This window comes from Stenella coeruleoalba (genome assembly GCF_951394435.1).
Source record: "Stenella coeruleoalba genome assembly, chromosome: 11".
NCBI lineage: Eukaryota > Metazoa > Chordata > Mammalia > Artiodactyla > Delphinidae > Stenella > Stenella coeruleoalba.
Genome location: NC_137157.1, coordinates 22,403,216 through 22,417,078, shown reverse-complemented (window position 1 = coordinate 22,417,078; position 13,863 = coordinate 22,403,216). Strand labels below are relative to the sequence as shown.

General features: G+C 39.1%; 1 protein-coding gene across 16 annotated transcripts in view; it reads right to left on the bottom strand.

Annotated features, from left to right (window-relative positions):
* The window catches only part of ANKS1B (ankyrin repeat and sterile alpha motif domain containing 1B), a gene marked incomplete at its 5' end in the record, with an annotated part of 1,156,737 nt that overhangs the window by 260,817 nt on the left and 882,057 nt on the right, over window positions 1-13,863 (bottom strand). Inside the window, one exon of one of the 16 annotated variants that reach the window (XM_079937793.1) lies at window positions 3,557-4,837. The exons of the other annotated variants lie outside the window; for them this stretch is intronic. Coding sequence (XP_079793919.1) covers window positions 3,557-3,559 — 3 coding nt within the window. Of the gene's footprint in view, window positions 1-3,556; window positions 4,838-13,863 lie in introns of those variants that run through there. 16 annotated transcript variants of the gene reach the window in all.

Below are 13,863 nucleotides of genomic sequence, written 5' to 3'. Positions count from 1 at the left end.
AAGTAAAGCTGTCACTGTTTGCAGATGACATGATACTATACATAGAGAATCCTAAAAATGCTACCAGAAAACTACTAGAGTTAACCAGTGAATTTGGTAAAGTAGCAGGATACAAAATTAATGCACAGAAATCTCTGGCATTCCTATACACTAATGATGAAAAATCTGAAAGAGAAATCAAGAAAACACTCCCATTTACGATTGCAACCAAAAGAATGAAATATCTAGGAATAAACCTACCTAAGGAGACAAAAGACCTGTATGCAGAAAATTATAAGACACTGATGAAAGAAATTAAAGATGATACAAATAGATGGAGAGATATACCAAGTTCTTGGATTGGAAGAATCAACATTGTGGAAATGACTCTACTACCCAAAGCACTCTACAGATTCAATGCAATCCCTATCAAAATACCACTGGCATTTTTCACAGAACTAGAACAAAAAAATTCACAATTTGTATGGAAACACAAAAGACCCCGAATAGCCTAAGCAATCTTCAGAACGAAAAACGGAGCTGGAGGAATCAGGCTCCCTGACTTCAGACTATACTACAAAGCTACAGTAATCAAGCCAGTATGGTACCTGCACAAAAACAGAAAGATAGATCAATGGCACAGGATAGAAAGCCCAGAGATAAACCCACGCACATATGGTCACCTTATCTTTGATAAAGGAGGCAGGAATGTACAGTGGAGAAAGGACAGCCTCTTTAGTAAGTGGTGCTGGGAAAACTGGAGAGGTACATGTAAAAGTATGAGATTAGATCACTCCCTAACACCATACACAAAAATAAGCTCAGTATGGATTAAAGACCTAAATGTAAGGCCAGATACTATAAAACTCTTAGAGGAAAACATAGGCAGAACATTCTATGACATAAATCACAGCAAGATCCTTTTTGACCCACCTCCTAGAGAAATGGAAATAAAAACAAAAATAAACAAATGGGACCTGATGAAACTTCAAAGCTTTTGCACAGCAAAGGAAACCATAAACAAGACCAAAAGACAACCCTCAGAATGGGAGAAAATATTTGCAAATGAAGCAACTGACAAAGGATTAATTTCCAAAATTTACAAGCAGCTCATGCAGCTCAATAACAAAAAAACAAACAACCCAATACAAAAATAGGCAAAAGACCTAAGTAGACATTTCTCCAAAGAAGATATACAGACTGCCAACAAACACATGACAGAATGCTCAACATCATTAATCATTAGAGAAATGCAAATCGAAACTACAATGAGATATCATCTCACACCAATCAGAATGGCCATCATCAAAAAATCTAGAAACAATAAATGTTGGAGAGGGTGTGGGGAAAAGGGAACACTCTTGCACTGCTGGTGGGAATGTGAATTGGTACAGCCACTATGGAGAACAGTATGGAGGTTCCTTAAAAAACTACAAATAGAACTACCATATGACCCAGCAATCCCACTACTGGGCATATACCCTGAGAAAACCATAATTCAAAAAGAGTCATGTACCAAAATGTTCATTGCAGCTCTATTTACAATAGCCTGGAGAAGGAAACAACCTAAGGTCCATCATCGGATGAATGGATAAAGAAGATGTGGCACATCCATACAATGGAATATTACTCAGCCATATAAAGAAATGAAATTGAGCTATTTGTAATGAGGTGGATAGACCTAGAGTCTGTCATACAGAGTGAAGTAAGTCAGAAAGAGAAAGACAAATACCGTATGCTAACACATATATATGGAATTTAAGAAAAGAAAATGTCATGAAGAACCTAGGGGTAAGACAGGAATAAAGACACAGACCTACTAGAGAACAGACTTGAGGATATGGGGAGGGGGAAGGGCAAGCTGTGACAAAGCGAGAGAGGCATGGACATATATACACTACCAAACGTAAGGTAGATAGCTAGTGGGAAGCAGCCGCATAGCACAGGGAGATCAGCTCGGTGCTTTGTGACCGCCTGGAGGGGTGGGATAGCGAGGGTGGGAGGGAGGGAGACGCAAGAGGGAAGAGATATGGGAACATATGTATATGTATAACTGATTCACTTGGTTATAAAGCAGAAACTAACACACCATTGTAAAGCAATTATACCGCAATAAAGATGTTAAAAGAAAACAACTGATGAACTGTAAAAGAAAACATGGTATATGCATACAATAGCATATTATATAACTAAAAAAGAAGGAAATCCCGCCGTTTACAACAACATGAGTGAATTTGGAGAACATTATGCTAAGTGAAAAAAGCCAGACACAGAAGAAAAAATACTACATGATATCACTTATGTGATGAATCTAAAATAGTTAAACTCATAGAAGCAGAGTGGTTGCCAAGGGCTTGGGGGAGGGGGAAACAGCTAGGTATTTATAAAACGGTACAACGTTTCAGTTTTACAAGATTAATAGATCCTAAAGAGGTACTGTACAGCATAGTGCCTATAGTTACTACTGTATTGTGTACTCAAAAATTTGCTAAGAAGGTAGATCTCATACAACATGTTCTTATCACAAAATAACAAATAATAATATAATATATAATAAATAATAATATATATTAATAATATAACAAATGTAATATCACATGTAATAACATGTAATAATAAATACATCACTTTTGGAAGTCATTAATAGCTTCATGGCACAGATTGTGGTTATGGGTTCACGGGAGTAGACTTATCTCCAAACTCATCAAGTTGTACATATTAATTATGTGCAGCTTTTTTAAGTTAGAGAACTTTTTTTAAAAAAAGGAATGTAGGGACTTCCCTGGTGGTGCAGTGGTTAAGAATCAGCCTGCCAGTGCAGGGGACATGGGTTCGAGCCCTGGGCTGGGAGGATCCCACGTGCCGCGGGGAGGCTGAGCTCGTGTGCCACAACTACTGAAGCCCACGTGCCTGAAGCCCATGCTCTGCAACAAGGAGGGGCCACTGCAATGAGGCCCGTGCACTGCAATGAAGAGTGGCCCCCGCTCTCCACAACTGAAGAAAGCCCACATGCAGCAATGAAGACCCAACACAGCCAAAAATAAAAATAAATTAAAAAAAAAAAAAGGAATGTATACTGGAGAAAACGAATATAATAATAGCATATTCCTTGGTAAAAAAAATTAAGTGTGTAAATATAAGGACTAGAACAATATATACAATATATTTACATTATTTTTAAGAAGAATCATAACAAAAACATGCTAAAATTTCACCCCAAAATATAACCATCAATATACCAAAAACGTACCACATATCATTATATGCTAATAGCCATTTAAAATTACTGGAAGGATAGGTACTAAACTATTTTTAACAGAAGTTACCTCTTTCTCTGGGGACTGGTATTGGGTAGGTAGAAAGGAGTAGGAAAATGGCAAGGAGACCCTTTCACTTTGTATTCTATATATTTCTGCATTGTTTGAATTAACTGAAACAATAATTAATTATAACTTATTGAAAATAAAACCAAATATTAAAAATTACAACCTTCTTATAGGTGACAATTTTCACACATTGAAATGGCATAGTAAGCAACCAACAAACACTTAAAATGTTTGGTGTGTATTATTCTTACCATCTCAGAAAACTATATTCTTCGGAATTCCCTGGCGGTCCGGTGGTTAGGACTCCGTGCTCTCACTGCTGAGGCCCAGGTTCAATCTTGTTTGGGGAACTAATATCCCACAAGCCATGCAGCCAAAAAAAAAGACCCAGCCTTATCAATCTGACCTGGGACACTGATGGGCAATACGCACTTCTGGGCTCCTGAGGTTGAAGGCTTTGTGGTGCTACATCACAGCTGAACTCCTTCTGCCCAGGCCTGCTCCCCCGCTTATGTTAAAAAACAACAACAACTATATTCTTGTTCAATCTTTTGATATTTGATTGCTTTTCAGTGTATTCATATAATTATTATTGAAATTTCCCAAATTTCTTTTGTTGAAAAGGTTCATTTCAAAGTTCTTTGGAAGCAACTATACTCCAGGAAAAATTAAAAACAAACAAACAAAAAACCCCAAAGTTCTTTGGAGTTTGTATTCATTTTAGATTGGGCCATGTTTCTTTTCTCTTAAAATGAAAAATAGCGATGTTTTCTAACTACCTCTGATAATGTTCACACACACTGCCTTTTGTTTTGGAACCTTCTCAAGGGCAAATGGATATTTGTCTGGTGTTCTATGTGCGACCTGTCCTTGTGCCACTTTTCCAGTGTGATGTGGAAAGAACAGCTGTCATCTGTCCTGGGAATTCTGCCTAGAGTCTGGCACCATGGGAATTTACCCAGGCTGCTTTGGGGGAAGACGTCTGAGATTTCATGATAATAGTAATTGTGAACTAGAAAGACACTAGAACTGGAGGAGTTAAAGGGAGATCTCACAGAGGATTAAGAACTTGATGTAAGTCAACTATACTTCAATTAAAAAAAAAGAATTTGAGATGATTCTTGGAACCAGGCAGACTTAAGTGTATTTTTGAAGTTAGCTTTATTTTATTATTATATTCTAAAACATAAGGGATGATTTTCTAACAAGAATTCTATGGGGAACTTGTGAACCTGGATCATATTTAAATAAGGTTACTGAAAATAAAAGTGAAAACAATCACTGAGAATTGTATCGCTTTGAGTTTGAAGGAAAGCTGCACATAAGACAATACATTCCGTCCTTTGGAAGCTTGTGTCCTTATATGAGAGAGATTGCTAGAGGAGTGGTGAGAAAACGGTAGTATGTATGTCATGAAAGCATAGCTAATAAGCTAACAAGTTCTAGTAAACATAAAAATGTTAAAAGATGGAAATATATTAAAAGAGGTATTATATGTAAAATCTATTAAATGTAAAATGTATAAAAGATTAAAATCCATGTATCTATGTAAAAAAGAGAAAAAATCCTCAACACTCTAGAGGAGCTTTGATCAACCACTACAAATAATAACCTATTTACATATAATCTAGAATGAATACTAAGTAACAACGACAAAATATTTTCACTATCGTATTTTGCTTTGCCTTTGGAATACAAAGTGATGGAGTAAAGTACTTGGTGCTGCCTGCTTTGGCTGGAAGAACACCAGGACCACCTAGTGGATTTTCCATTTACTGCACTACCCTTATGCTTTAGTTATTACTAAATTGTAACTGCTGAGATAAGCCTTAAAGTGAAATCAGTAGTCATGATCTCTTTGTGGCTTATAACCGAAACAGTAACTGTTAATCATCAGACAAAACTGTCCCTGAATACTCGAAGAGAAGTCCCTGCCCACCAAACACTCACCAACTAGCACGGTGCTGCACTTAGAAGCACAGCCAGAGTTAAACATTTGGCTGCTGAGATATACACCTGGAACTTTAAATTTTCCGTGAAAGTCGGCAAACAAGGTAAACTGCAGAACCTCATCTGCATTCATGGAAGAGGCATCTTTTCAATGAACAAGAGTAGAGAACTCTGCAGAGCACAAGCCAAGGGGTTACACTAGCAGCTTGACCTTTATATAAATCTGCGGGTACACAAACTCGGGTTTATAATCAATTTCGTTTTTGGAGCAAAGTAGCTCATATGGTTACAGTGTGTCCTGGCCATTCTGTATCCCATGGCTGAGCCAGCTGGGTCTCTGCCTCTCTGTGGTGGTGACAGATGTTTCATATTTTTATTTGGGGTGATGGTTCAGAGAAATAACAAACATTCTGGGAAAAGATACTTTGGTGAGATGCAGAAGGTTATACAGCATCCAATTTTAGTAAATTCTGATGTTGAGTCAAACATTAATTGAATATCATGATTTTTTATGTATCAAAAGAAAAAGAACACCAGGATCTAAGGAGAATGAGAAAGTTGATGCGATTTGAACCTGTGGGTGGGCTGTTTAACTGTGAAGCAGATGGTAGGCTTTAGGCTATGAGGTTGGTGATTTTCAGCCAGGCACCATGTGTGAAAGGCACGTGCATGGGCTGGCCTCTCCCAAGGCTGCATGGCTGGGGCTGCATGGGTGCCATCAGAGGAAATCTGTGGCGCTGAGACTGCAGCTCTACTAGTCTGCTAACAATTCTCATGAGTTTCTTCTCCCTACAGTGTGAAGGAGGTCAGGTGGACACTCTCTGAGGTCTGAAATTTCGAACTGTGATTTTTACAAGAGTGATGATCTCTTCTGAACTCCTTGGGAGCTAAGATAGGAACGATTCAGTTCACAAGAATAAAGCCCAATTCCTCTTCTTGTCGGAGTATCCAGTAAAATGCTAAGAAATGTGTGTGTAGAAGAGAAAAGGAAGAAGAGGAACAGAAGGGAGAATCAAAGATGGAGCAAAAACTTAGAAATGCAGAAAAAGATGAGGCACATGAATAATAACAACAAAACAACAACCGATAGGATGGAGTGTAGAGAGAGGGAAGGACAGGACCTCAGAGAAGTCCAGGGGAAGGGCTTCCACATGAAGGGCTTCTGCATAAAGAGCTTCATTTCCCAAGCTAGGCTGCCAGACTTCTGAGGGTCCATGAAGATAATAACGAGAGAGTGTTTAGCTGTTTCTAATATTTTGAAAAGCCCATTATTCTAACTCTAAGCACATACAGGAATTTGCAATTTTAAATTTACCGGTGTGCTTCTTTGTTTCCTGGGTCCATGGAGGCAGGACCATGTCTCTTTTACTGACCATGGAATAATCAGCACCACTGTTGTGCAACAGAGCCCGATGGTTAGAGCTGCATGCTCTGGAGCACAGACTTCCTGCTTCCCACATTGCTTCAACCACTTACTACCCATTGCATATATGCTGCCAATTGGCTGTCCTAACAAACATGTCAAGATCCCTTTTGCCCTGCGGCCTTCCATTATAGAGGCTTGAAAATGAAAAGAAAAAGACCTTGCATTTTACTTTCCTAGTCTCTCTTGCTGCTAGGGGTGGCCACATGACATAGACTTGGCCAATGAGAGGTGAGTAGAAAAGCAGCGAGGGATTCTTGGAAGGCTCTGACTCCCTGCTGAAGGGGGCAGAAGCAGATAACACTACCATTTCTCGCATCTTCTTAACATAAATGTGGACATGATGCTTGGATACAGGGCAGCCATTGTGCGCTCATGAGGGAAAAGGTCAGGCAGTTCTCAGAGATGCTAGCCCTGACATTGCTGAGCCACGGAACCAACACTCGGAACAAATGACTTCCCAGTTATTGTTATATGAGAGAAATAAATGTTTATTTGTTTCAGTGACTGTAAGTTGGGCTTTCTGTTACTTTTAGACAAAAGCATGCTGTTATAACAGTTGTGTGACTGAGCAAGTTACTTTATCCTGCTTCAATATACTCATTTGAAAATGGGGATTATAGCAGTATCTTCTTTATAGGGTTATTACAAAGATTAAAGGAGATAATATATATAAAGAGCACAAAGTAAGCGCTACATAAGGGTAAACTGTTACTTTTATTACTATTTTGATCATGGGCTCTCAATAAATCTTGGCTGAATGAGTGGAGGAGAAGATCAGACCCAAAGGGTATGGCTTGAACCCAAGTAGCAGTAAGATGACTCAATTTTTCTGCTTGAGAAAAATGAGAAAATGGGGAGAGATGAGAAGGAGGGGGCGAATGAGGGAGGGCTAAAGAGCAGCCAGGTGGGTGCTATGTTGGGGTGAGATGGCCCATGAAAAATCTCCCATGGAGGATGGTTGACGTGCTGGTGCCAAGTATCAGAAGTACGGCCCACGCATACCAGCATCAAGTAGACACTGAATAAACATTGGTTGGCTCACTGAATAAATGAATGAACTGTTAGGGTGCTTACTGAAAAAGAACTTGCTATCTCTTCCTTTAAACTAAAGAGATAGAAGTGACAGAAGGTTTTTCTCCAGTGCCATCTGCACATCTTTTACAATATTTGCCTGAAATTATGTGGGTGAAGATGTATTGCTCTATAATTGCCTGTGCCCTTGCAAGGAGCAGATAAGAACATCCGGTGAGGGCAGAAGCAGAAGCAGAAGGAACAGATTTCCCACAGAGTAAAATAGTCTGTTGTCATAAAAAGCCCCTTGCCGTAACATGAGAGAAAATGAAAAAGAGAACCTACAGAAGAGAAGCAGATACCTCCTAATAGGTGCATATCTCCAAGGCTTCCCACCAGGAGCCAGCTGCTCATCAAACAAGGAACAAATGAGTGATCATGACTGGCTCCCACCATGCCCCAGCACCGGGGCTGGAGAGCATTGTAAGAACATCACTTTCACCGCCCTGGCCCAGTGTGACAGTCAGGATGTCATGTCAGAATTACCCAGCACAAACTGCTCCTTTGCATCTGCATTCACCCAAGCCTTCTCTGAGGAGGCTCAGTGCATTTCTAATCCATCCTAAAAACATGTGCAGAAAGCAAGGAAAATTTGAAACATATAAAAGGCTTAGTTACGGGATTATAAAGTGGATGCCTCCACACGAAGGATTAACTTTGATGCACATCTTTCTGAACATTATTTGCATCACAACTTGACATGAATGCCTCAAGTCTGGCCCTTTTACTCCCCTGTCCTCTTTCTGCATCTCTCCTTCTCCCTCTGGATTACTTTGGCTTGAATTTTGTGTGCATCTTTAAATGTGGTAAGCAAACGGAAAGCAAAATCCCCTTTGAATAGTGAATGGACTTGCATTTCTGTTTAGGGATGTGTATTTGCCCTTGGGCTCTATAAGGATGAGACATAAAATAAAACCTTGATACAGATGGGACACACACACACACACACACAAACACATGCGCCACACTACTCAAAGCAGATGTGAGTCAAAAACATATGCTGATAAACTTGATTTGCCGATGGCATTTTGAGCTGTGAGCCCGCTCAGTACATTTGAAGGGTTTGGCATACTATCTCTTCATGGGAATAAATAGATAGCGGGGATAAACAATAATGCTGAAAGTCTTTTTCCAACGACTGAAGAAATGGAGAGAAATCAGCATCTTGTCCACCCCCTCCAAACAAAGCCCCATGGTTGAGGCTTAGGTCAAATCCTGTAACTTTGGTCATATTACAATGTAGAAACACTTTAAGACAGACTACACGGGGATGCAGGAAAAGAGAGAGCACAAACCTTCAGAATCATGGAGCTTTGACCAAAGCTCTCTCTCCTTAACTTGCCTTAAGATTTTGCCAGCTGAAGCTTTGTTTCTTCTAGCTGTAACTTACTCCATCCTATAGCACCAGTACTTTGAGAAATTAACTGATTCATTTATTTCACAAATATTTATTGAGTGCCAGACACTAGCAAAGGAGATACAGTATCTGCTTGTGAAGGAGTCATGGCTAACAACACTGCCCTGCGTGAATGAATTTGAACTTGATTTCATATTAGGATAAGAGTAGAGCCTCACAGGTGGGCATGTTCATGAGGTTTATGCCCTCTTCCTCCTCATTCCTGTAAGCATTTATCTGGGGCCCATCTGTACGTGGGCTGTGCTGGGTGCAATGCCAAAGGGCAAAGCAAGTTAAGGGGCAACAGTCCTGTTCAACAGACCATGGACTTGCGATCAGAAGCAGGTCTACTTCACTTCGCTGTACAGTAGAAACTAACGCAACACTGCAAAACAACTATACCCCAATAAAAAAAAAAAGGAAAGAAACAAGTCTCCTTCCTTTTGTTGTAACTCCTGCCATGTGTGGGCTCAGTCTGAAATTGCTTCTGGAATCTCAGAAATAAGGGAAGGCAAAAAATCTCAAATATGCTTTGAGATCTGCTTGTAGATTTTGATAACCATGATGATACTAATAAAACAATATTAATATTGTGTTTTTATTATGTGCCAGGCAATGTTCTAAACACTTTAAATGTCTTAATTCACTTATTCCTCTGTCATTTAGTATAAATACCACTATTAGCCTTGTTATTCATATGAAGAAACTGAGGCACTGAGTTAAAACCACTCACTTTTTTATATGAAGTTAATTTCAATATTTTATGTGATCCAATATATCCAAAATATTATGATTTCAACATGTAATCAATGTAAATACTATTAATGAGCATTTTGCATTCTTTTTATTTTGTAGTAAGTCTTAGAAAGCCAGTGTATATTTTAATTAATTAATTAATTAATTAATATATATTTAAAACCCACTCACTTTTAACTGTTAGTCTATCAGGCAAGCTAACCCCAAGGACCACACAAATTCCTAACTATTAAGTTGTGTCGCTTCTCAGTCACTCTGCCAAAAAATACATAAACGGACAGCTTCTACAATTAAATCCAGAATATCAAGTTGCTCTAATAAAGCATAAAAATAGGTTATTCTCTTGCTTTTGTTCCACTGTTTTTGTTTTTCTCCAAATAAGACCAAGTCTTTAATCCATAGTTACCTTAAGAATGTGACGTAAGAGTTGGAGCTGTCTACCTACTCACCAGCTGTTTTTATAGGAAGATGATCAGGAACTAGTTATGAAAGAATCATATTGTTTAATCTGGCATCAGAGCACTTGAGAAACCACAGACCTGGTGAGTTAGAAAATATGTAGGCAGAAATGATGTCTCCATGGAAACAGATGTGAAGATTCAAGTGAATACTAGGTCCATTAGACTTTTCATGAACGCAGCGGCAGATTTTGTTGTTTTTTTTTGACACTTCTATAACCTGTTTATTGAGGAGACTGACCATGGTGAGGAGGAAGCCAGAAACACATTTTCCTCTCTAGTCACTGCTTCTAACTCTTCTATGTCCAATCTCCTACCTCTTCTACATGATATCTCTCAATGACATGTTGGGAAGGCACATACAGTCACTGAAAGTTCTGTCTGGTCGTTTAATATTACAACCTCACATCCAGTTCAAGACTTTCCACTGCTCCATTTATGGCTAGACCTGTAACTCAAGGGCCTGATGTGGGCTGCTCTAGTTCTAGGATACCTCCCTTCCGCTTCCTGCAAGACCCAATGCTTCTTGTTTTGGAGGCTGGGAGAGAGGATGGGATGGGGTAACGCATTTTGCTTCCTCCATTGGTTTTGCTGCTTCTCTGGCTCACACCAAAGGCATACCTCCCGGCGTTAGCTGTCTCAGGGACATGTGTGGGTTCTCTAGGGTCCCTTACATGAGAGGGTTCAATCGTGTTCAGCCCCCCTCAGCAACCGCAGCCACCCATAACCTGTAACTGCACTGCCTGCATTTTCCTGCCCAGTGGGCACCTTACTAACCTGTGGGTTGGGTTGTGGGAGAAGGAGTGTTGATATAGTAAGAAGAGTTTTGCTACTTAGTGAGCCCTAAAGAAAATATTTGGTAGATGTTCTGTTTGTAATGTGAGACACTTAACAACTCTTTTGCCCAGCTTTGGGCCCCAGGCACCAGTTCTTAGACCAAAAGAAAATTCTCTTTTGTATCCTGATCATAATAATAAACTTTGAGCTGAGAACACGAGGAGGGGGAAGGGTAAGCTGGGACGAAGTGAGAGAGTGGCATGGACTTATATACACTACCAAATGTAAAATAGATGGCTAGGGGGAAGCAGCCGCATAGCACAGGGAGATCAGCTCGGTGCTTTGTGACCACCTAGAGGGGTGGGACAGGGAGGGTGGGAGGGAGACGCAAGAGGGAGGGGATATGGGGATATATATATATGTACAGCTGATTCACTTTGTTATACAGCAGAAACTAACACACCATTGTAAAGCAATTATATGCCAATAAAGATGTTAAAAAATAATAAACTTTGATCAAAGCCTTAGGATAAGAAAGCATCAGGAGTTCTTTCTTCTCTCTTCCTTCCTTCCTCCCTCCCTTCCTTCTTTCCTTCCTTCCCTTCTTCCAAACAAAAACCATATAAATTGAAATAAGAGGGATAAAAAAAGCCTAGAAAATCAGTATTATCTTAGTGTCACTGACAGAACTTTAACAGAGCAGAGGAGTTTGGAATATTAGAAGATAAACAGTTTTAGTTTTCTGAGGATTTTGGTGGTATTTCTACCTGCTTAAATCTTGGACTGTACTTTTCCATGCCCAGGAAGCCACCTACAGCCCAGCTGATACTGCAATCAGCCACTGGGACTTTCTCACACTCTGAGCTCAACCTGCTTTTTTTAAAAAAATTTATGCCTTTGATTTTATTTTATCATATTAAAATTGCTATCCTTTCTTTCTTTTTAATTTAATTTTTTTTAAAACAGCAGGTTCTTATTAGTTATCTATTATATACATATTCATCTATATATGTCAATTCCAATCTCCCAATTCATCCCACCACCACCAGCACCCACCCCCTGCCCTACTTTCCTGCCTTGGTGTCCATACATTTGTTCTCTACATCTGTGCCTCTATTTCTGCCTTGCAAACGGGTTCATCTGTACTATTTTTCTAGGTTCCACATATATGCGTTAAAATACGATATTTGTTTTTCTCTTTCTGACTTACTTCACTCTGTATGACAGTCTCTAGGTCCATCCACGTCTCTACAAATGACCCAATTTCGTTCCTTTTTATGGCTGAGTAATATTCCATCGTATATATGTGCCACGTCTTCTTTATCCATTCATCTGTCGATGGGCATTTAGGCTGCTTCTGTGACCTGGTTATTGTAAATAGTGCTGCAATGAACACTGGGGTGCATGTGTCTTTTTGAATTATGGTTTTCTCTGGCCATATGCCCAGTAGTGGGATTGCTGCGTCGTACTGTAGTTCTATTTTTAGTTTTTTAAGGAACCTCCATACCGTTCTCCATAGTGGCTGTATCAATTTACATTCCCATCAATAGTGCAAGAGTGTTCCCTTTTCTCCACACCTCTTCAGCATTTGTTGTTTGTAGATTTTCTGATGATGTCCATTCTAACCAGTGTGAGGTGATACCTCATTGTAGTTTTGATTTGCATTTCCCTAATAATTAGTGATGTTGAGCAGCTTTTCATGTGGCTCTTGTCCATCTGTATGTTTTCTTTGGAGAAATGTCTATTTAGGTCTTCTGCCAATTTTTGATTGGGTTGATTGTTTTTTTGATAGTGAGCTGCATGAGCTGTTTATATATTTTGGAGATTAATCCTTTGTCCATTGATCTATTTGCAAATATTTTCTCCTATTCTGAGGGTTGTCTTTCCATCTTGTTTATAGTTTCCTTTGCTGTGCAAAAGCTTTTAAGTTTCATTAGGTACCATTTGTTTGGTTTTATTTTTATCTCCATTACTCTAAGAGGTGGGTCAAAAAAGAGCTTGCTGTGAAATATGTCAAAGAGTGTTCTTCCTATGTTTCCCTCTAACAGTTTTACAGTATCTGGTCTTACCTTTAGGTCTTTAATCCATTTTGAGTTTATTTTTGTGTACGGTGTTAGGGAGTGTTCTAATTTTATTCTTTTACATGTAGCTATCCAGTTTTCCCAGCACCACTTATTGAAGAGGCTGTCTTTTCTCCATTGTATATTCTTGCCTCCTTTGTCACAGATTCGTTGATCATAGGTGCATGGGTTTATCTCTGGGCTTTCTATCCTGTTCCATTGATCTATATTTCTGTTTTTGTGCCAGTACCATATTGTCTTGATTACTGTAGCTTTGTAGTATAGTCTGATGTCTGGGAGTTTGATTCCTCCTGCTCCATTTTTTCCCCTCAAGATTGCTTTGGCCATTCAGGGTCTTTTGTGTCTCCATACAAATTTTAAGATTTTTTGTTCTATTTCTGTAAAAAATGCCATTAGTAATTTGATAGGGATTGCATTTAATCTGTAGATTGCTTTGGGTAGTACAGTCATTTTCACAATATTGAGTCTTCCAATCCAAGAACATGGTATATATTTCCAACTGTTTGTGTCATCTTTGTTTTCTTTCATCAGTGTCTTATAGTTTTCTGAGTACAGGTCTTTTACCTCCTTAGGTAGGTTTATTCCTAGGTATTTTATTCTTTTTGTTGCAATGGTGAATGGAATTGTTTCCTTAATTTCTCTT